General features: G+C 38.1%; 1 protein-coding gene across 6 annotated transcripts in view; it reads right to left on the bottom strand.

The window, feature by feature from the left end:
• The window catches only part of LOC131031265 (anthranilate phosphoribosyltransferase, chloroplastic), a 209,881-nt gene that overhangs the window by 44,605 nt on the left and 140,285 nt on the right, over positions 1 to 24,991 (bottom strand). For 5 of the 6 annotated variants that reach the window (XM_057962326.2, XM_057962327.2, XM_057962329.2 and 2 more), the window contains exons 6-8: positions 16,701 to 16,791; positions 16,541 to 16,600; positions 15,779 to 15,897 (exon numbers count right to left, since the gene is read on the bottom strand). In XM_057962326.2, the coding sequence (XP_057818309.2) occupies positions 15,779 to 15,897; positions 16,541 to 16,600; positions 16,701 to 16,791 (270 nt within the window). The remainder of the gene's footprint in view (positions 1 to 15,778; positions 15,898 to 16,540; positions 16,601 to 16,700; positions 16,792 to 24,991) is intronic. The other variant, XM_059209573.1, reaches the window with a different exon arrangement.

Here is a 24,991-nt window from a genome sequence, read left to right as displayed (position 1 = left end):
AAAATTATGTTTCCCTGCTTTATTTTATTTTTACTTGCCTTATAGATTTCTGTACGCATATATCAGCCCTACGTTATCCAATATTTTCAAAACATATTTTGTATTCATAATGGATAGTAACCCATATTTGCATCCATGCAATTTACGACTGATATGTACCAGCTAACAGCTTTTACAATAACGAAGGAAAACAATCAAAATTTAACCAAACGGGCTGCTTAAGCACATCAAGATTGAAAATAATGTATATAAATCAGAACTAGTACTACATAAACAAACAGTATAATAAGTTAACAATTAGCTACAAGTTCATGAGTTGTATGGTGAGTATATAAATCAGGACTGGTACTACATAAACAGACAGTATAGCAAGTTAATAATTAGCTACAAGTTCATGAGTTGTACGGTGAGTAGATGAAGCAATGGAACGTCAAGACTAGTGGACTAGGAATGCTGAGATGTGTTTTGGTGATGGGTAGAATGATACCCTCAGATATTAGGGGATACTGCAGAAGACATTGGGCTTAAAGTGTACTAAAAATATATTTCTATATAGTTAAGCTTTTTCTTTTTTTTATGTGTCAAAATCATGGATGAAAAAAAATAGAATGGCCTAAAGAGGCTCCAATTTCTCGTCAAAAGTGTACATTCATCCAAACTCTCTGGAATCCACTACAAGATCCCTGGAATGAATCTGCACCTTACACATCTCGAAACTTGAGCTTCTTTAGTAAATGCCAAAGAAAAGTGAGACAATGGAACCCACAAATCGATGTTAAACATAAATAGATAAATCCTACTCTGTTATTCCTGCAGCTGCAGGGAATGGCTACACATCAACTATCCTACTCTGGCCCGCCTATTTTCGGTCATAGCAAGTACGATTGCCACCTAGATGTCTTCAGATAATCCCCCTAGGATGAAGGGCATTGCAAATGCATCCTCCAACTTCAAGGATGTGCACCTATTTTAAACTAGCAGTCTGAAGTAAAGAGGCATGGAACTTATAAATGCACACTAGACACATGAATATTATAACAGATGCCACTAGATAGACCTCTGTAATTACAACCACTTGGAAAAGAACAGAATTGTGCTATTTGTAACCAAATATAGCTCAGTGAAGCCAAAGAGTAAGAATACAAGTTCTATCCGTGCACTGGCACATTTTTCCCAAGCTTTTCAATAACTCGTCGAGCACTCACATGAATTCAGTTCCTTGTTAAGTACTCATAAGCATTGGTGATTATTGATTTCCCAAAATTGATTTGACTGTCTGACATAGCATAAACGGAACTTAGTTTGATAGGGGGAAATGAAACTAACCAAGTACTCACCATAATCAATGTATGCACTCTCCAAAAAGAAAAAATTGATAAACTACAGAAACAAAGTTGCTTCTTGGTTTACACCTGATGTAAGTTAAATAAAAGTTAATTGATAAATTCTCCTAGCTTAATACCCCATAACTACCTTTACTGCATCACCAAACAGATAAGGAAGAGAATATTAACTTACAAAAACAGTATTAAATCACCTTTTACAATATAGTTTAAGGTGCCTTTCCAATTTCTTTCCAAGATTTACCAGGCTAGAATATTATAAGACCAGTATTGTCCTGGAAGGAATTCATTATGAGGAAGTTTGGCAATTTGAAGAGTGTAAGTTATCACAAAGGTTTGGATGCATGGAGTTGATGTGGTTACCTTGCAAGACATTCAATCAACATGATTCCCTATAGCACAGTGTAGTTCAAAACAAGACAATAAGCAAAACACCTAAGAGTAGAGACCAACATTAAACCACATCTAAAGGAAACGCATTCCTTTACATTTATTGCCTAAAGATATCAGTAAGCTGCAATTGCAACTTAATTCATCTCCATCTCCCAGCCATTTCAAGATAGCAAATGAAAATGGGCATGAAATTCATGAATGTACATTTGAATCATTCATTCTTTATTTTCATTAAATATTAATTCACTTTGTTTGGCCAATATCTCTAATAGGATGGTTATTCACCCAATTGCAGAGTATCATTGACTTGTCATGGGTCTGCATGAGTTTCAATGGGTTTTTAACTCATATCATCTCTTTCTTCACAGAAAAAATGGGTTGCACCCTATATAGTGTACTTTAACTCATGAGTTTTACAGATACCCAATTCGGTTACATACAGCACAACGGGGTTCGTCCACTCACATTTTATACTTTCTACCCAGAAGTACAAGGCATCTCACCAACCATGGATTATCCCCAACAGAACAGATCTTAATCTAGCCATGAGTTATGCCCTACATTGCATATCTTGCACCAGCAATCAGTTTATGATTCTTTCTCCATCATGAGTTACACCAAATATCAACAGTCTTGCTGTAGTTTTGGCAACAATTGATAGTGTGGATCTGTTGTGACCTTTTCCACACATCGCCCCATTGCAAATGGAGACCCTCTCTTTTCCTGCTTTCTAGGATTTTGTTAGTGTCCTGTGACCTTTTGCTGCAGTTTCACCAAGCCTTGTCCAGTTCAGAGCATTTCAGGCCATGACGATTGAAAGTTAGTTTTTGCAAGTTATGTGATTCCGAAGTGTGAACGCCACTAGAGTGCTTAGAGAGGCCGAAGGACGAAGATCGCAATTGATTTGGACGAATTTGGACAACTTTCTATTTTTAGAAAGTTTGCTTTTTGCTTTTTTCCTATTTTTTAGGAAGTTTCGTTTTTGGCATTTTTACCTGATCCTCGGTATGGCTATTTTTAGAAAGTTTTTCCTATTTTTTAGGATGTCTGCTTTTTGCTTTTTCGGGATGCAAACCTAGGGTTTACACTTGCACCACTGACCTGCTTCGACCGGAATTCGAAAATTCCAAGTTTTGACCTAAAAAAGCTGAATCCCTAGATTTTAGGCTTTTTGCTTTTTCGGGATGCAAACCTAGGGTTTACACTTGCACCACTGACCTACTTTGACCGGAATTCGAAAATTCCAAGTTTTGACCTAAAAAGCTAAAATCCCTAGATTTTAGGCTTTTTGTTTTTTCAGATGATCCACCTAAGCATGGATTTCAAATTTCAAGTTAATCCGGTTAAATTAGATTAAACTGTGAAATTTTGAAATTTCTTTGAAAATTCTTCTAAGTCTGGCTAACAAGGGTTTTAAAGTGTTTCTGCAGGTTCAAACCCCATCATGAAGGTTGAAGAGGCCATGAAGTCCGCCATGCCTTAGGAGGCTGTGTGGGTGCTCTCATCAAAGTCCGCCATGCCTTAGGGAGGCCATGTGGGTGCCTTGCCTGAAGTCTGCCCCACCTAAAGAGGTCATGGAAGAGCATGGGCCAAAGTCCGCCCAGCCATGAAGAGGCCATGAAGGAGGTAAGGTTGAAGTCCGCCCAAGGGAGATGGAGACATGAAGGAGCCAAGCTTGAAGTCCGCCCAAGATGGAGGTCATGTGGGTGCTAAGGTTAAAGTCCGCCCAAGCCAATGGAGGTCATGTGGGCGCCTAGACTTAAAGTCTGCCAAAGCTTGAGAAACCATGAAGGGGCTAAGGTTGAAGTCCGCCCAAGGAGGAGAAGCATTAGAAGTCCGCCCAAGATGGAGAAGACACCAAAGTCCGCCATAGTCATGTGGAAACCTTGCTAGAAGTCCGCCCAAGATGCTAAGTCAAGCAAGAGGAGTGTAGCCTAAAGTCCGCCCAGCCTCGATGGAGGCCATGAAGGCGCTAACTCCAAAGTCCGCCCCACCTTGATGGAGACCATGGAGGTGCAAGACTTAAAGTCCACCCAAGGCATAAAAGGGGCCATGAAGGAGGTGACAACAAAGTCCATCCAGCCATGAAGGAAGCCATGAAGAGGCCATGAAGGAGGTAAAGCCAAAGTCCGCCAAAGCTTGAGAAACCATGAAGGGGCTAAGGTTGAAGTCCGCCCAAGGAGGAGAAGCATTAGAAGTCTGCCCAAGATGGAGAAGACACCAAAGTCCGCCATAGTCATGTGGAAACCTTACTAGAAGTCTACCCAAGATGCTAAGTCAAGCAAGAGGAGTGTAGCCTAAAGTCCGCCCAGCCTTGATGGAGGCCATGAAGGCGCTAACTCCAAAGTCTGCCCCACCTTGATGGAGACCATGGAGGAGCAAGGGTAGAAGTCCGCCCAAGGCTGAAGAGGCTATGTGGGGGCTAAGGTAAAGTCCGCCCAAGGCTGAAGAGGCCATGAAGGAGGCAACTTCAAAGTCCGCCCGGCCATGAAGAGACCACCAAAGTCAGCTAGGGTAAAGGAGGCCATGGAGGAGTCAACATCAAAGTCCGCCCCAATGCCTTAGTCAATTTTTTCACGTTAATAGAGGCCACGAAGGAGTTCTAGACAAAGTCCGCCATACCTTGGAGAGGTTGGCTAAATTCGCCAAAATTTGAAAAAGATGGAAATAAAATTCGGAAAAAAAAAAAATCAACCTACACATGGAAGATCAAACAAAGTCAACATGATGTCACAAAATCCACAGAGATTTCAAAATTAAATCCAAAATGAAGAAATATCTAAATAAAAAAAAAAGCCTCAAAATAAATCCAAAATGGAATGTTTTTTTTTTGAGAATATTGAGGGAATATTAAAAATTTATTAAGATATTAATTTAAAATGGAAAGTTTTTTTTGAAAGGGAATATTGGAGGATTAATGAATATCTTCGAACTTAAATCAAAATGGCAAGTATGAGTTGGATGATTTTAGGGGTTTTTCTTAAAACTTGTCTACAAATACTTCATTATCAAATTCATTATTACATCAAGAAGTTCAAAATTACTAAGGAGAGCTTAGTAAAGTATGTCAGTTTGAAGATCATCTGGAGGAAATTCTAGATATTGCTGGAAGTAGGATAATATTTTGGCAGAAGGCTTACAGATTTCTAGAGAAAGGCATCTTTTCTGAATTTTCTCAATATTTTAGAGAAAAGTCTAGCCAAGTTGGAGGTAAAATTAAAATTGTGAATTTTCTGAATATTTTTCTAGAATTTAATAAATGATTTTGGAGAAAGAAAATTCAACTTTTTTGGCTAAGTATAAAATTTTTTCAAAAGTTTTAACACTTGATGAGGACTTCAACCAGCTTCAAGGCTGAGGGTCTGGAGGTGAAAATTCAACTTTTTTGGCTAAGTATAAAAAATTCTCGAAAGTTTTAACACTTGATGAGGACTTCAACCAGCTTCAAGGCTGAGGGTTTGGAGGTGAAAATTCAACTTTTTTGGCTAAGTATAAATAAAAATTTCGAAAGTTTTAACACTTGATGATGACTTCAACCAGCTTCAAGGCTGAGGGTCTGGAGGTGAAAATTCAACTTTGGTGACTAAGTAATGAGAGTAAAAAAACATGGAAAATTTTCCAACACTTAGCCATTTCGCGGCCCCGTTATTATTTTCAAAATTCTGCAGAATTTTTTCTAACTTAAAGTTTTTATCATTCATCTGCAGGTCTTGAGCACCATGAAGTTCCAGGTAGATAAAGATGCTCCTCTAGAGTCAAGGATGATTTCCAAGTGGAAGAACATCAGCGACACCAACGTCGGACACATCAATCTGAGGGAGTTTAAGAAGCGAATGTTTGGTCTGGACAACCTTGTGCCTACCACCATTGCGCGGAAAATGATGAAGAGTGGTATCGTGCACGCTGTCGATTTCCTCCCCACCATGCAGTGCAATGAACTGGTAGTTGAATGTGCCAAACACTACAACCCGATCAGTAAGGATATTGTTGCACCTGATGGAAGAGTGTTGGCGAATGTTAGCGATGAGGCCATCAGAGAGGCCTTCAGGATCCCTGAGTACCACAACACAGTATCCATGACCAAGGATGAAGCTGACAGTCTGTACCATGGTCACCTGGAAGAATATGATGCCATAGTTAATCATTCCTGGTTAGATAAGCCGAGGAAGGACGCCTCTAAACTCCAGAGAAAGAGCCTAGTACGAGCATACTTCAAGGAGGACATTGGGGACATGATTGTCTTACTCAATAGAATAATAGGAAATCCTCAGGGAGCTCCATTTGAACCCTGGGTGTATTATTTCATTAATGAAATAATCAATGGAGTTAAAATGATAGACTGGGCTCGTATGATCAGCGACAGTTTAGACACCCAGCTAAGGAATCTGGAGGCAAATAGGACTTTCTTCATGAGTTCTTACTTGTTCTATTCTTTAGCCAGGACCTACAGGTATAGAGGTCTCACTTGCAGAGGAGAAGTTGGGAACAAGGAGAACCAATTCCCAGTATATGATTGCTATCCCCAGCTCCATATGGAGGAAAAGTTCCATTTCAAAAGGGTGAATGATGCCTTCCTAATGCACATTACCCGGACCCTTCAAGGTGGACTGCACCAGAGGCTCTCTCAAGAGTCTATGGACTTCATCGGTCGGTTCGGGTGTTGGTACATCCAATATCCAAAGTTCACTTACCTCCAAATTCAAGGATTCTCTAGTCCTCCATACAAGCTTCCAGCTTACCCTACCAACCGAGTGGTGTTGCTCGAGGTTGTGAGACAATTGGAGGAGTCTATAGTGATTCAAAGGGATAAGCAGAAGAAGGCAGGCACATCCTCACTTACAATTGGTAATGGGCTAGAAACATGTCCATCATCACAAGCTACAGCTACCACTGAGAAAGAACTGGCCTGGTATCCCTTTTACCAATACAAGGCAAGAAAAGATTTTGATCCATTCCAGAGGATAAAGAAGATCGAAGGGACAACATTTGAGCATAGACTAGATCTAGAAGACTACTGGGCTAATGCAGCCAATAGTTTCGAGATCCGGAAGAGGTTCTGGTCAAGAATTCCTCTAAGTATGGTGAGAGCAACGGAAGTGTTCAAAGTTGCCAATCAGGTGGAAGAAAGCCTAGAACTTCAGCAGCCGGGTTTTGAGAAGATGAAGAATGAACCTTTAGTCCTGATAGATTGGACAGAGGGAGAAAAATCAGATCTTGCAGACCTCATGAGGTCAGTGGTTGAATACTCAAGGTGGTGGGCATCTGAAAAGACAAATCAGTTGAAGGCCAAAGGTATGCTTATAACTTATGAAGTAATGGGAGTGGATGATACTCTGTTCGTCTACCCTTGTACCTCCGTCGGTGATGCTCGGAATCCGGAAAGTGTTGGATCTCGAAAGAGAAAGGAGTTGGGTGGAAGCTCCACAAAATGCACAGGGAAAAGGGCTATAGTTGAAAGAAGAGAATCCAGCGAAAGTCACTCTATCCTAAGTGCTGCTTCCATTGCGCCTGATCAGAGTACAATTGGGGAACAAGAGATGAACATCTATGTGAGTGATGATGAAGTAAGAGTGCTTTCTCAGCCAGCTGAGGAGGTGGTGGAGAAGGTCTTCCGAACTCCAGACAGAGGACAGGATGAAGCCCCTATTATTTTCTTGGATGGCATACCAGCGAACCCAGGAGAAGCAGACGATGAGTTTGATCGGAATACTCTAGAACAATCCACCATTCCTGATTGGCTGAGAGCCAGAATAAAGGCCAAGGTTCCCAAGGAGGTCCACTCAACCGAGGAGGCTACCGCAGCATTCTTGGAGAAGGTGAATGAGCCCGCCGCAGCTAAACTGCCCAAACCAGCCAATAAGTTCTCCCTGATTTAGAGGGACAGTGCCGGATTCAGGACAGTCCAGATAGCAATGCCCAAAGAAGGGAAGACTAGGGACAATGTCACCACAGATGACTACAAGATCACCATCATAGAGATGGGTAAGGCTACCCAGGACCAGGAGGTCCAATATTTTGACGACTCCTGTAATGTTCTAAAGACAAGGCTGGATCATGAGAAAGAAAAGAGAAAGAAAGTGGAAGAAGAGAACCAACAGTGGAGGAAGTATGTTCTCCATCTTACCAGCCCACTCAACCATGAAGTCCTAGCTACTCCACCACAACCTCTTCAGCAGGGATCAATGAAGGACTATGATGAGATGAAGGGGTCGTACACTCAAGAAAAGGAGTGGATTTCAGATGCTGTGATACATGCTGACACCCTGGTAGAAAACTTAGTATCAACGCGTGAGGCAACTTCTTTGTTGATCGATCGTATCTAGGATCTATCATCCAATTGGGAAGAAGTGGATGAAATTCAGAATGAAATACTCCCTCACCTAAAGGTTATCCGAGGCATGTCAAAGAAGAGCTTAGTGGATGCAGGCATCATACAGACAGGAGACAAGTACGACTTCGGCACGTGGTACTATGCTCTGGTCACTCGGATTGAAGTCCTGAAGAAATCCGAGACCAAGTGTTTCGAGACAGAGGCAAGGGTTAGAGAGATCGTGGGCAAGGTATTCCAAGTGGCGTCAAAGATCTAGCAGAAGGAAAGCCTAAGGGAGAAGCATTTACAAGCAGAGAACCTAAGAGCCAGGATTCAGACAAGCTTCTTCCGAGATTCAGGGATGATTGACAAAGGCAATCTTTCTAAGATTGCAAACTTCCTCTCCATCGATAACAACTTCCTCACCCAGGCAATGGAGTGAGAAGGCATCCTTGCTACGTGCGCCAACGATGTGGATCTCGTCGATTTCCAAATTGGCGGTTTGCCAAGTGTCACCATAGAGGAGGTCAAGCTCGTGGTGTCCAGATACGTTGAATCTCTGAAAGAGGAAAGTGGCCACTCACCTCAGTAAAATTAGTAGCTGCGCCACTTGTCACTCCTTCATTTGCTTGAACTGATAGTATTTCGGGAAACCCTAATTAGGGTTTAGGACTGTCAATCTTGGCCCTTGATCACTGTTTGATCTCGGCCATTCACTTATTTTTGAGAAACTACATAAGGTTGCCTCCCCTCATTTGAAAAGGGTGAGGTTTTTGATGTATTGTTGCTTAAGGTCATTTCCAGATAATATATTGCATGTGCGCTGCTTTGTAATCTTATTTGAATGATTTGCATGGTTTCAATTGCCTCAACACTTAGTTAAAATTAATTTAGATTTGCTTTCATTGTTGTTAATTTGAATGAAGGATTTGATAAGTGTCAATTGATGGTGTATTTCCGCTCATACTTTTGGTAAATGGATGATTTCCATTCTACTGTGCAAAGTTAGTCTGAGCCCATCGCCTGTGCATCCCAACATCTCGATCATAAGCACAACCCATTGAAGATTGCACCGGCCTTGTGTAGTTGTCCCTAGTGTGGCGAAGCAAGGTTTGGTTTCTCGAGAGCACCCAGTTGATACCGTCTCCCGAATTCGTAGGATTAGATTAGCCTTCCTGAACCCTATCTTTTTCCATTTCTTTTGAAAGTCTAAATCCCAGAAAATCCCAAAAAAAAAGGAAGAGCCTAAATTGCTAAATCCATTAAGTCCAGCAGTCCAAAAAAACATACTTGTCAAACGTAAGTCCCCCTTGAAAATTTCAGCATACACTACCCAAGAAGCTATTCCACTAAAGTCGCTTGTTCGTACATATAGACCTTGGAATCAGTAGTGATTTTTCAAGAGAGGATAGAATACCTTCGGGTATCCTATCCTAATGTTTGGTAGATAAAACAGACACCAACAGGATCCCATTGCAATCTAGGCTGTACCGTGTACCCCTGGGAGGTGTATTAGCAATTATGTGAAATACAAAAGAATATAAGAAAGCTTGGCATTTGAGCTCAATGAAACACATAGTTCTATTAAAAAAAATTCATCTAAGTAGATTTACAATTTATAATTTCTAAAATAAAGTAAGTGATGCAAGAACATCCGGGCTCATAAGCAATCCTATATCAACCAAATATATTTTAGACCTTGTTTTAGTTTAAATTTAGTTTTGTTGTGTTGCAATTGGTCTTTGGTAGTTACTTCAGGAGAAATTTCATATGTAAATTGTTCAAGTTGAAAACATCACATTGTAGAAGGGCTTAATGGGTACTTGTAGTTTCAATTTGGTGAAGGGTGGATGAGAATTGCCTCAGTTATAAGGACGCAAGAATTTGGTCTGTAACTGGACTTACAGAACTTCGGTGTGGTACTAGATATCTTTAAAACTGGTTCCAAGATATTTCCTCACAACCGATTCTGAGTCAATTTTCCGCATTCAGCTACTTCGCAAGAATTGGAGGTCTAATTGGATTCATAGAAAAGATTAAGCTAATTAAACTTTAAGTTTTGATAAACAGTTCAGATGAATAGTTTCAATAGTGATGTCACCATGACATGAGCAATGATGACATCAGCATGACAACAACATGGCAAGGGTCACTTGGCAATGATGACATTAGCATCATGTAAGCAAATGATGATGTCAACATTATACATATGAACAAATTCAACTAAACCAGCTATGTGGATCAGTTAAAGGTTCTGAACTTCCACATAAAAGGATAATGATGATGAACTGATGAAGTCAGCAAGGTCTGAAATGCGAGGTTTTTCAAGTGAACCCAACTATTAAAGCAGTTATAACAATCTTATTTCGATGGAAGCCAAACTTCCACAAGATAACATAATGATGAGGTTACCGATGTATAGAATGTGAGAGTTTTCAAGTGAGCCAGACTATGGAAAAGGTTTTAATAAACCCATCCAGATTGACACTGGACCTCCACATAATAGATATTTGCAAGATCCTGCCATTATACTGGATATGTGGGTTTTCCTACTCCAACTAAATATTTGTGGATGCCCATCAGAGAATTGGGCATGCCAAGTTTCCAGCTCGTGCTAGATATTTGCAGACTCCCATCAACAAACTGGACATGCAAAGTTTACTGCTTGAATTGTATTTTCTTCATTGTGTAACAATTCAATTACCTGTAATTATCAATCTTGCAATGATTTAACTTCCTCTAAGCCCAAACTGTAGAAATAAATTGTTGTAATCTATAGGGAGCTGAGGTTGGAGAAGGGGACTTCTATTGTAGTTGATATCGATAGTACTCCTCAAACTAACAAAAAGATTGTTTGTATTTGGATTTGAAATAAGTTGCAAGCAAGTCATTGCATGAAAATTGTGTTGTTAGCTACAAGATTTTAGTTGTCTGATAAGAGCCTCATATCTAGATTGTGTCAGTAAGGAAGATCCCAAAAATCTCACATAAGCAAGTATAGGAAGCCTCACAAAAAGAAAACAATGAAAACAAAAATACCTCAAGGTGCTCATGGATCATTAATGTAGGAGCTTGGCTCATGTAGAACTCACCAAAGTGCCACTTCCTACCAAATGAATAGAGGCCCAAACATGTGTACCAAATAACAGAATAAAGGGTGAGTTGAGTGCAAGTATAGGGCAAGTCTTAGGAGAAGAGTTTTTCCTCAGACATTGGAAGCTTAGAGGAAGCAACAAAGGAGATTGTGCAGCCCAACAGATTGCAGATTCATTTCCCACTTCCAAAATAAAAGTACAGCAAGAAATTAAAGAAACCCAAGGCTCTTCCATGGACCATAAAGCGGTGAGACAAAGAGAATGCAAGAAAGATAGTGTCAAAAAATTAGCCCATGATTTTTGAACTTGGTAGGAAACAATGGGGATGTTAAGGTTCAAAAAGGAGTAACGTAAATAGAAAGAAAACAATGAAGCTTAGACTAGACTCATCAACTGTTTAATAAAATAAAGAGATTTCCAAAAGTGCACAAGAGGTAAAGGACAGAGACATTCAATAATGAACTAAAGGTTGTATCATACATGGTCAAGTCTTGTGCAACACCGTTTGGAATGCAAAAAAATAAGTAAATGATTTCGAAGGGAATCAATGCCTTGCTTGGCAAAGTTGTCATCAAAAAGGAGTAACGTAAATAGAAAGAAAACAATGAAGCTTAGACTAGACTCATCAACTGTTTAATAAAATAAAGAGATTTCCAAAAGTGCACAAGAGGTAAAGGACAGAGACATTCAATAATGAACTAAAGGTTGTATCATACATGGTCAAGTCTTGTGCAACACCGTTTGGAATGCAAAAAAATAAGTAAATGATTTCGAGGGGAATCAATGCCTTGCTTGGCAAAGTTGTCAAAAGTCAAATAAACTAAACTTAATTTCTTTTTGTTTGGTATCTAGAAAATTTGTAGCTATCAAAGCTATGATAGTTTTGCATCCTACAAATACTATGAAACCAGATTTTATACCAGCTTTGATACAACCTTTAAAATCTTTGACAACAAACTTCTACTAAAATGTCATTTAATACCAATTGTATGGATAATCTTAAAATCTTGTCATATATGCAATCAAATTTTTAATGCCAAATAGTAGATTCTGCTTCATGAAAGTAAATGATTTGGATGGGACTCAATAGAAAATTTGTAAGCTTTGAAAGCTATAATAATCTTGTTTTCTACAAATACTATGAAACCAGCTTTAATACAAGCTTTAAAACTTCTACTACATTTGATATCAACTGCATGAATGATCTTAAAATCTTGTCCTATATGGAATCAATTTTTTAATGCTAAATAAAAGATTCTGCATCATGGTTATCCATGCAACTGCTATGTTCCAGATGGAACTATAAAGTACTGATGAGGAAAGCATGATAGTAGAAAACAATGATATTTAGAAAATGTTGATCAACAAATCCACCTTATCCACAGCATAATCAGATTTTTTTTATAAGAGCACGATGAGGGGAATGGCACATTGAATATGCTGAACCCAGTTTTAAAACCAAATTTTTGCAATTATTGCTGTTAATGATGCACAGACGTTTGGACAAAAAGTTTGCAGGCAACCGATTTGCAAGTATAATTTGATATTTGATTGAATTTTCACAATATAGATTGTTTTCTCAATTTCATTTCTGATAACTAGCTTTTCTTACAAATATGAAACATTGCATATCATTGATACCATATAAATAATATGTTGAAATTGTTGGTTCAATGGTTACATCAGAAAATACATATCATATTTGAAGACATAATAAAATATTATTTCTGACCCTTGTGGTTGACCAAACAGCAACTTCTTAAAGGACTCCAAACTCCTTCCAAGCTGGATGTCTCCCCAAGATATATATGGCTCCTTCCTTACAAAGTACGGAAGCCATTGACTTTGTACGACAACCCAAGGAAATGTGTGACTCCCTTGGTCAAATCTACGCTGACCCCACTTGCCATAGAAGCTGTGACTAGTATGTTTTAAGGCTTTAAAGCCTCCTCACGAGCCTCCAACTCCTTTATGAGGGGTTCTCTAAAATGTATGACTATTACAATGGGCTAGAAATAATGTACAAATGGATGGAAAAACTAAGCAGTAATATATATGTTATTTTACAGCACTTTCAGCTTGTCATTCTTCACTCACACACACTACACACTAATATCCTCTTTGTACACACATCATCGTAAATTCTACTCTTCACCATTTGCACACACCACAATAACAAATTGATTATTTGCTAAGAAATATCAGTTAATTTTGTACCTACAAAACTGGTGATGGCAGCTGCAAATAAAACCACCTTCTTCTGGTTAAAGCCCAAATGCAAATCCTATGTGAATCCACCATGAATATGACTAGGAAGAAATCTGTAATGTTCACCCTTGATTTTTTTTTTGAAGACTATATGATGCAATATTGAACCAATGAAGAGTACTAGCTGTTTGTTTGCTTCAGTTTGTTTTCATGATAATAATCAACATATAACAAATAAATGTGCATAAAGACATTAAATAGATTGTAACTAAACCTCCATCAAGCTTCATTCGACACTGCCAAATATTACAAATCAGAGTTCAATTTTACAGTATTCTGAAAATCAGATTTAACATTCACATTGCAGACCTGTTACCAACATGATTTACTAGGAAAGACAGCTCTGAGATGTTTCCAGCACCATAGCCAAGCATGCATGGACTAAGGCAACTTCTTGAATTGATAAATAGGTCTCTAACTGCTCATAATCTGCTCCAACACTCACTGTTTGTTGACAGCAGTATTAAACTTAGAAAGATAAATTATTATTTGAGAACTGTGATGACCTGCTACACTTGATAGTCTGTCCAGAATGTGCCCAGCAATCAGGAAAGCATCAAAACGTAATAGAGCAGCTACAACCACACCCAGAATATTACCATATTTTTGCTAAAATCTACACCAGCACTCTGCAAATCAAAACTATTCACCCAAAAAACTCACACCACGCCAAAACCTACAAACCCTCTTCAAAGCACACTGAAAATCTTCATCTTCACACCCAAAAACACACACCAAAAACACTGGAAACTTCGATCTTCTAACAGTAAAACCAGTCTAAGTGGGTCTTCCACCACCAAAACCGGCATCCCAGCTGAGGGTTCTCGTCCTCAAACCAGCAGATTGTCCTTACTGAAAAAACTCCAGCAGCACTTCCTTAAGTTGCCAAAATCAAGATGTTCAAAATGAGAGCTCATCCACCTTTTTAAAAGAATGAGAGGGAGAGTTAGGGCACTTTTAGGGTTTTCCCTCCATTTAAACTTTTTAAAAATCACTTTATTCCCTCATATAGGTGTCCCTTATATCTTTGAAATAAATTTCTTTTTTTTTTAATAAATTTTTCCCTCAACTAGGCGTCCAGCTTATAAGGCATAATATTTGCCTTAAATCATGAAATACATTGGCCCCCCTTTTAAAACAAGGTTGTCTGACTTGGACATGGGGGTATTTTTTGAAAGACTTAAAAGGCAAGATTTAAAGATTAATAAGACCAATAAAGCAAATATTTCTCAAAAGCCTTTTAACTCGCCAATGACATGAATAGAAACTCTGCACTAACTGAAGGACTAGTGGCCCACTGATTTACTATAAATAGTAAACATCCAAAGTAGCTCCTTGCTAAAAAAAGCAACTCTGCCAGAAAGCTCAAGGAACACCTGCACACTTTCAACCAGGACACAAAAGTCCCTTAACCATGACCACATAGCCTACAAGGACTAAAAATAGGCTATTGGAACTCCAATGCTGACTAGGCGCAAGGAGGGAGGATTACAAAATCTTTCATCTTCGAAGCCAAATACCACTAGGGTTTTCCTCCTAGCGTTTGAAGTTGAACTCACAATCCAAACTTTGCAATAAGAGAAACAAAATGTCCATGATGTGCAAATGAGCCTTTCATTCCTCTTTTATAACCTTCCTAGAAACTTTCAAGAAGTTTTCATTTTTTTATTTATTTTTTTATGAATATATCCTATTTCTTTGCATTAAATTCACTTTTAATTTAATAATCACCTTTTGGCCCCATAAAGTGACTTTATTTTATTTCTGCTTTTTAACTTAATCTTTTTATAAAATTAATTAAATAAAGTCACCCACCAATACTTAAGTAACTTAATTTGATTAATTGAAAATATTCTCTTATTTAATTCTCTGAATCAGCCTACACGAATAAAATAGGCTAATGTCAATTTTCTGCATGCCTGAAACGAAGAAGGGGACATTACACAGATGCACATTCTTAGCATAAAACCTCAATGCAGAAACAATTTATAAGCATTTATCTTAATATCAGTGTGCCATTGCAAAAGTTTGTTTACAACTTGTAAGCCAGATGCAATGAGTAAAATAAAACATTAACTGATTGAAATGAGAGGGATAAAAGCCCTAAACGTCAAAACACGATATAGCAAAGTAACATAGTAGTACTATGACAAGGTAGCAAAAGGGGTTTACATTGCTTTATACTATAGATTCCTCTACTAAACATAAATTTGATTTCATATTAATAAATAAACATCTGCTAAAAGCTGGCCCTACTCATTACCCTTTATGTCAATGTGCATGGATGTTACTAAAATTTAAATCATTTGCCATTACAAAATGCAAACAGGTGGCAGTGATGCAATAAGAGAATAAAAGCAGGTATTTACCAAAGCATCTGCAATTGCACCTTTCTGACCAGACAAAACATCACGAAGAGCCTTTGCATTGAATTCTGGCCCACCACCTCGCAAACTTTCCACATTGCATCGAGGAATTCCAAAATCCACTGCAAATTATTTTAAGGTCAAGCTTCAACCCTTTCCGCAAATATAAAAATATAATTTTAGTAAATGGCAAACCGAAAGGAAGTTATTCTAAGAGAAAAGAGAAAATCTACAAGAGTAGGAAGCATTGTGATATAGGTCTTTCTTTGAATATCTCCATTTCTGTTAGTTTGACAATATTCCCTTCTGAAATATGTTAATGCTATATATTTCTTTTTTATTTAAACATTATCAAATTTATGAGCATTTTTTTCATCAATTTTCCACCACCTCGAAAACTTTCCGCTTTGCATTGACGAATCACAAAATCCACTACAAACTATTCTAAGGTGAAGATCTAACAAACTATTCTAAGGTGAAGATCTAACACTTGCCACAAATATGAAAATGTAATTTTAGCAAATGTCAAACCAAAAGGAAGTTATTCTAAAAGAAAATCTACGAGTAGGAAGCATAGTAATATAGCTCTTTCTTTGAATATCTACATTGCTTTCAACTACACAATATCACATTCTCAATATTATTAATGCTATATATATTGCATGTTTATTTGAATATTTATGAGCAACTTTTTTCATGAATTTAATAATGAAAGCGCAAGAAAAGGTAGAAAAAGCATTAAAAAATTAAGGTAAATGAATATACACGGGTCAAAAGAAAACTTCTCAATTTTATCAGCTGTCACATCCAATATTATTCCAGGACCTGCATAAATACAGTTTAACATAAATGCACTTAAAGCAGCAGAAGATATACTCTAATCATGACAGCAATGCAAAAGATTCATTTGCACAAATAAGCTCACCAAGAGGACTCATCTCATCTAATCCCTCAGAATGAACTACTAATGCTCTTTCTAATCCAAACGTTTGGAGAGCCCTAGCCATTTTTTCAACCTGTCAATATGAAATGAGAAAATTATCAGCAAATGTTATTTCAATTGTGTTACCATACTATTCATTATATGAATAAATTTGTTTGTTAAAAACACTAATCTTCTAAATGTTCATCAAACACCAACAGAAACTAAACTTTTAAAAAATCAATTTGTAAAGGGAACTTCAACTAAAGGATTGCGAAAAATTCTGTTACAAAGTAACATAGATCTTGAGATAGACATACATGATAAGATACAGGTGATTCTTATCTTTGTCAAAGTTAAAATGTATAAATTTTTAAGATCAAAGATTCAATATGACTTGTCTTAGTTGAATATTAATCATTAAATCAACGATAGTCTGGACTGCATTGAATAACAATCATCATAGCATTTTGGTTGTTCTCAAAAGATCTAGTTTCAAGAATGATCTACTTCAACTTAATTTGCTTATAACAAGTTGCAGCATTTTTTATGAATTTCCTAATGTTTTGTGATGCAAAAGCATCTCAAGGGTTCAGCCCAACATCAAAGAAAAATAGTTTATGTCGCATTTTGGATTTTTGTGATCTAACAGTATTTTTCCAGATGCAGGAAGCAATCTCTACATTTAAATATTTAAAATCAATTTTTTTCCCTCCCATTTGGACATTCCCCTTGGTTTGGAATCTTTGGAAGTCTGCACTTGACACTTGTTTGAGGTGGTAGGCATGTTGCTTATTTAAGTTGCATGTCTGATATTAATTTGCATGCCAGTGACCTTGAATTGGTGCCCATGTGTAGAGGAGTGACCTGCCAATAAATACAAGTAAGATCTAGCAATAAAAAACACAAGGTGCAGACACAATTCTATGTGGAAACCAAAGTTGCATGAACATGGATATGGATACAAATATGGATATGGTATCAGATATAGATACGGCCATTTTTTAAGACCCCCAATATGGATACAGCTGGATACAATTTTCATAAAAAAATACATACACATTTTTAACACAATTTTCTAAGTTATTAGAGGAGATTTTCATTACTTCAAAAGCAAGATAGACACATAATTGCTACATAAATAATTATAAGTCGATTTAACTATTTACAATATGCAAAAATAGTAGAGTTGCATTGGAAGATAAACCGAAAAATGGGTCACTGAAATAGAAAATATTTCATTTGTCTTTCTCATTTGGTGTAGGTTTTGTTTATACCAATTTAAAAACAACAATACATCAATGAACTTTTTTTTAATTAAATTTAGGAAGATTTACATCAAATTTAGAAAATAGGAACTTTCTAAAAATAGAAAGTTGCTCAAAATTCGCTCGAATTTCACATGTAGGTTCCTTGAATGGCCCTGATTCCAATGCAGCACTCAATTTTTCCAAATCCAAAAGGAAAGGCCTCAAATTCAAGTCTGAAGGTCAAAACCCTAAAACAGACAAAACATGCTCCAGACTTAGCCAAATTCGCTCAAACGAGCTGTAGACTTGATCAAATTGACCCCCCAAAACTTGCAAAACAAGAGGACTATCGAGATTGCCACAAAAAGACCAAAAGACTGAGAGGGCCTAAAAAGTAAGGGGTCCCCATTTGCAATGGGGCGATGTGTGAAAACGTCACAACATGACCCAAGCATCAAAACATTCAGAAGATTGAATCTCTACTTGTGGAGCCTAAGGGAAACTCACTGTAAATTTTGAAGAAGAAGTTGTAGCTCTCACAGAAGCATTTAGAGAAGAAGTCACAATTCCCTCCCAAAGAGAAGCCTCAACTTTCTTTCAAATGGAAGTCAAAGGAGAATCTAAAGAAGCTGAGTCATCAAAGGAAGCTTCTAAGAAATCATTCTAATCATAATCAAGATTGATCAACTAGTGTCATGCTCTAAAACCCCCTTTAACCAAGTGGTCTACCTTGAAGTGCAGGACAATGGACCGAGAGAACTTCGAACATTTTGCATCTTAATAGCTTATAGCTAAACAAGATCTACGTCTAAAGGCAATGCCTTCATAGTCAAGTTGTTGCTTTCAAATCCTATTTGAAACTTTTAAACATATTTATTCTAGCAATCTTTTGGATGAATCAAAAGCAAAAAGTGAATCATTATTTCATTGAGATTTGGAACAGAAATTAATTTTCCCAAACTATTTCCAATGGAGGAAAGATATTCAATATTCCAGAACTAGGGCAAGAGATCTAGATGCTTCATCGAAATAGGAGAAGAGCAGAATGATTGTGTAAGAGGATTAAAATCAAGATACCACAATTTCAACCCTAATAAAGCCTTGTCCCAATATCAAGGGCCATGGTGAACAAGGAAACCCTCTCTAAAAGGGGGATTTGCAAATAACCAAGGGCCACCCTTTCACATATGTGCAAAAAACAAAACCCTCTTTCACTACTGACAGCCAATGAAGAAACATCCATTCATGGAGTTGAGCCAAACTAGGCCCAAAAGTTTGGAATACAGATTAAAGTGACTCACATGAGCCCCTCCAACTAGTCAACCATGTCACCCCCCAAAACTACAATTTTTGTACAGTCCAAAATGACACCATTATCAAACACAAGCATTCATTTTAATGAGTGCTTAACTATTTCAAGATTTAAGAAAACCTTACAAAAAGAATTGGATGACTAACCATCAAGTGGAAATATCTTAAAAGCACTATGAGAGAGATTAGAAATTTCATTATGACAAAGTTTGGGTTCCCAAAACATCAAGGCCATTTGGTTTGGGCATAAACAATGGCGAAAGAGAAATCACAACAAAATCTAAATGAGATAAATCACATGACCTATTAATAACCCTATCATTGTTGTCTTAATGCCTCAAAGTCTAAAGAGATTAAATTTGATTTGTTTTGGGCAAGGAAGCAATAATCGTTTGGGGAATTAATCAGCAAAACAAAAAGGATAAGATTTTTTCAAAAAATCGGGAAAAAATCGGATTTACAAAAACACATAAAAAATTGCAGAAAAACAATCAAAAACTACTTTTTTTTATTTTTTAGGGCCTTTCCATAGCATAGAGATATTGTAGGCGAATAAAATAGACATTTGAAAACATGAATTGCAGGAAATAGATTTTCGTTGTTTATATATATATCATTGATTACGTTGCACAAAATATACTACACCATAAATAATATCTAGATGGTGATAGATGTCAAAATGTCAATTACAATACAGTTTGTGACTTTGAACAAAGTCAACCTATAAACTAAATACAAAATTCCAAAATATCAAATGTAAGCAATGACATGCTATAGGGCGGGAGGCCCTAATGATGAATCTCCCGGGTAAGAGCCTGTCCTAATTCATTCAACCCATTCAAGACCAAAGTTGGCTTGCCTCATGAGATCAAAATCTTCAGTCTCAAGCAGACGATCAACAACATCATCATCATCATCATCATTATCATCAGCATCATCAGCAGCAATCAACTCACACTCTGGATATATCTCATTGAGGTCAATTGGCAAGCCTTCCTCAATAGTTCTTGATTTTGCCCATGTAGAAATTAGTGTTTCCCTTACAAGTGAAAAACACAATGAATAGTGAATACAATTTCAAAAACTGCAACTATATATTAATATTCTCACCATGAGCTTTCCTTATCTTCAAGCGGAGGTTGTGATGAACAAATACCAAGGCATTCAGCCATTCTTGTGATAGGCGGTTGTGTTTCATGGAATGTATGTGTTCAAAAACACTCCAATTACGCTCGCAAGCTGATGAGCTACATGGTTGGCTCAAAATGCGCACTACCATCCACCTTAAATTTGGTATTTCGTATCCAAAAGAAGCCCACCATGCAGCTGAAAAACACATTATATGGAGATGATATTGTAAGACTAAGAATATCTTATAATCTTAACAAACTTAATGAGCATGTTGGCAAAATAAAGAGATTGTCAAAAGTTTATAGAGTCTACCTGGTTGAATGGTCTTTCTGCTTTGTATAGTAACCCTAGAAGAGAGAAAACCCTTAGCATGCTTGTACATTTCCAACTCTACGTAGCCGCATCAAATTTTTCCAGGTTAGGAAACATTTTTTCCATGCACTTGAAGAAGCCTTATTTGATCTCAGCATCAATTTCCATGAACTTAGTCGTATAGAATAACAAAGGATTGAGCAAGTATCTCGCAACATGGAGAGGAGTGTGCATCTGTCCATCCCATCTCCTATCAATTATGTCCCACAACGGCATATACCTATCCCTGTTATTTTCCAGCTTACTCCTTATCACCTCCTTGGCCCTATCCATGGCCTCATACACATATCTCATGGGGGGTTTATCCCCATCCACTAGTCTCAAGACTATTACTAAAGGCTCTAAAAATTCTACAATCTGTTCAATAGATTCCCAAAAGGTGGTAGAATACATATACTCTGCCACTGCTATGCCATTTGCTTGAGTTGTGAAAGCAGACTCCATCCACTCAGCTGAAACAAACATTCGCCTCAAATTACCTTTTTGTTCACATAATGTTTGTAATGCAAGGAAATATGTTGCAAAGCTTGTCACCCCTGGTCGAACTAGCTCCTTGCCTCCTGTGAAAGAGCGCATTATAGCGAAAACCCTCGTGTGATTATAAACAAATTTGGTAACCTTGTGAGCCTTCTATAATGCTGCCTTAACCCATTCAACTTTTCCAATGTCCTCTAGGGTTAAATCAAGGCAATGTGCTGCACATGGTGTAAAAAACATGGAAGGGTATTTATCTGTCAAAAGTCTCCCTACAGCAACACAAGTAGCAGCATTGTCTGTGATAAATTGAACCACATTTTGTGGCCCTACATCTGTAACTACCATGTCATACATCTCAAACGATGCATTTGTGAATTTCATCATATTAGATGCATCCACAGATTTCAAAAAAACAGTACCAATCTCACAAGAGACAAGGAAGTTAATGAGAGTTCGGTTCCTTCTATCTGTCCAACCATCTGACATGATGTTGCAACTAGTTCTAACCCACTATAACCGATGTTGTTTAACAACATCCTGAACATCCTCTACTGCATCTTTCAGCATACAAACCCTCAATGACTCATAAGATGGGGCTTGAAACCCAAGTCCTACAGGTGCAATAGCATCTACCATGGGTTGCCAATATGGATTTCTGGAAGCATGGAATGCCGTGTGAGAGGAGTACCAATAATTACCAATTGCCTTCTTTGCTTGTTCAGTAACAGTTTCCCTCCATCCTGTACTCTCCAAAGTGGTTTGTGATCCTAGTGTAGTACGAGGTTGGAAGAAAGTATTAATGTTATGTTATCACAAAAGCTCGCACCCTTGCTGAGCTATCAACTCAGCAACCTTGTAAAATGTAGAAACAACCCCGAAGTGTGGGACCTTGTGCAAGGGGTTGAATCTTCGAAGAAGGCCGGCTTCCTTCTCAATCCAGGTGCAGGTGTTGAACCAACTCAACACTTCAACACTTCAAAACTGAACATACAACTGGAATCAGGACCTTCAAGGAATCTCCCAGTAAAATTTGAGCCCAAACGGAGCGACTTTCTATTTTTAGAAAGTCCCTATTTTTTAGGGATTTTTTTGGGTCCCGGAATGTCGTCATTTTGCCAAAAATCAAACTTACTATTTTTAGTAAGTTACTATTTATAGTAAGTCATTCCTGCACCCTGTCTAGGGATCTAACGCTAACATTTTGAAGGTTTCTATTTTTGGAAAGTCAGTACTGGCAGGGTCATTCAGATAAGGTGACAAGGATCAAACGTTTGCAAACATTTCTAATTCCGGAAAGTCAGACAACAGACAAAGAAAGCCAGAAATTGTTCAAGTGCTAGAAGCCTATGCCTAAAATGGAAAGCTCAAAAATCCACCAAGGTTCAAGAAGTCATTCCAAAATTGCAAAGGGGTCAAATTGTCCTAGGTCTAGAAAATCGAACTACAAATTTCATGAATCCTTGGCCCATGAGAAAATTCGCCCAGATGTGGACTTGGGCGCCAAAATGGAGGAGGCAAGGATAAGCAGACAAATTTCATGAATCCTTGGCCCATGAGAAAATCCACCCAGATGTGGTCTTGGGCGCCAAAATGGAGGAGGCAAGGATAAGCGGACAAATTTCATGAATCCTTGGCCTATGAGAAAATCAGCCTAGATGTGGACTTGGGCGCCAAAATGGAGGAGGCAAGGATAAGTGGAAAAATTTCATGAATCCTTGGCCCATGAGAAAATCTGCCCAGATGTGGCCTTGGGCACCAAAATGGAGGAGGCATGGATAAGCGGACAAATTTCATGAATCTTTGGCCCATGAGAAAATCCGCCCAAATGTGGACTTGGGCACCAAAATGGAGGAGGCAAGGATATGTAGAAAAATTTCATGAATCCTTGGCCCATGAGAAAATCCGCCTAGATGTGGACTTGGGCGCCAAAATGGAGGAGGCAAGGATAAGCGGAAAAATTTCATGAATCCTTGGCCCATGAGAAAATCCGCCCAGATGTGGACTTGGGCACCAAAATGAAGAAGGCAAGGATGGATGGACAAATGAAAAAAATCCTTGGCCAAGTATGATTTGCGCCCAGACATGAGGGAAGGTGCAAAAGTGGCATGCCCAAGGAGATAAGGATAATTCCATGAATCCTTCCTCTAGTGAAAATTCCGCCCAAGGGAGTGATTGGGCACCAAAATGGGCATTCCATGGAAGGTGTAAAAAAGTGAAAATTCCAAGGCACAGTGAATTCAACGCCCAAGCTAAAAAGTTGAAATTTTGCCTAAGGCATGGAATCCAAGGGGTCAAGGAGGAATAGAAAATAAAATTCCCCTCTGGCAAATTTTTGAATTTGCTATTTTTAGACACCGAATCTCGGCGCAATGAGGAAATTGCTATAGATTCGGAATCGTGGCAGAATTCTCCATCCAATGAACTTGGTTCCTAAATTTTAGGAGGATCCCTAAAAAATAGGGATGTTGAAAAGAAGACATGGACAATTCACAAAACAATGAATTCCTTCCTCAGGAGGAATTTCCGCCCAGCCTTGTGGAGGGCGCCAGAATGAAGAGTGCATGGAGAAACAGGCAAATTGCAAGAGTCCTTGACCAAGGCATTTTAGCACCCAAGTGAGAGGAGGAGCGCCAGATAGAGGGATGCAAGGAATCCATGGAATTGAAAGGATTCCCCACCAAGTGTAAAATGTCGCCTAGGAACACAGGAGTGCGCTAAAATGATCTTCTCATGGACAGTGCGCAAAGAGATGAATTCCTTCATCGGGGAAGAATTGCACCAAAGAAGAAGAAATTCCAGGAAAGGTGAAAAATTGACTAAGTGTTTGAAATTTATTCCTTTGGGACATAGTTCTTGGAAATCATGAAAATTGGCTAAGGTATGAAGAATTTCCTTCCTCGAGGTAAGGAACAAATTTCTTTCCAAAGGAGAATTCCTCCACAACAAGAAATCACATCCAAGGATGAATTGAAGATAAAATTTCTAAGGCAAGGAAGGAATCAAGGATGAACTAAACAAGAAATTCCCCCCCCCCCCCCCAAGGAAAAAATTTGAAAAATCCATTCACGCACATCAAATCACATCCAAATTTCAAAAGTTTTACAGATTTGGATTCGTAGGAGAATTCTCTTCCTCTTGGACTTGAAACCCTAATTTGTGCAAAATTCCTAAAAAATAGATGTTGAAAAATCATTGAAAATCTTTTCCAGAGCAAGGCAACTTCAAAAACTTCAAGAAAATACTTCCAGCGTCAAAGATTCTCCCTCTTGAAGTTTTTCTCTCTCCAGAGTTTTTTCCACCAAGTGGTAGCCGAGTCAACAGATGTTGAATTCATGAAGCATCTCTTTGCATGCAACCGTCACATTAATGGCATTATGGTAGATTCCTTCTGCATACGGTCGTCACGTTCAGGAGATGATGGTGCATTTATGGCATCACGGACGATTTTTGCATGAGGGTACATTGATTGCATAGTGGGTACTTTTGGAATGTAATTAATTGTAATGGGATGGAATTAATTGTATATGGGCATGATGGGTTATTAATTGGAGATTTCCACCTTGTTGCATCTTGAGTGGAGAATCTTTTAGGGAAAACCCTAATTAGGGTTTGCATGTAATCATGGCTTGACGCCTATATAAAGGGGTGACCCCCCTCATTTGTAACAAGAGGGAGCTTTGTATGAAATTTTTGCGATAAGTTTTGAGATAATAACAGTGAAACATTGTTCTCTGATGGTGTCCACTTAAGTTA

Source organism: Cryptomeria japonica, chromosome 8, assembly GCF_030272615.1.
Source record: "Cryptomeria japonica chromosome 8, Sugi_1.0, whole genome shotgun sequence".
In the NCBI taxonomy this organism is placed as follows: Eukaryota; Viridiplantae; Streptophyta; class Pinopsida; order Cupressales; family Cupressaceae; genus Cryptomeria; species Cryptomeria japonica.
This window is presented reverse-complemented; position numbering and strand designations above follow the sequence as displayed.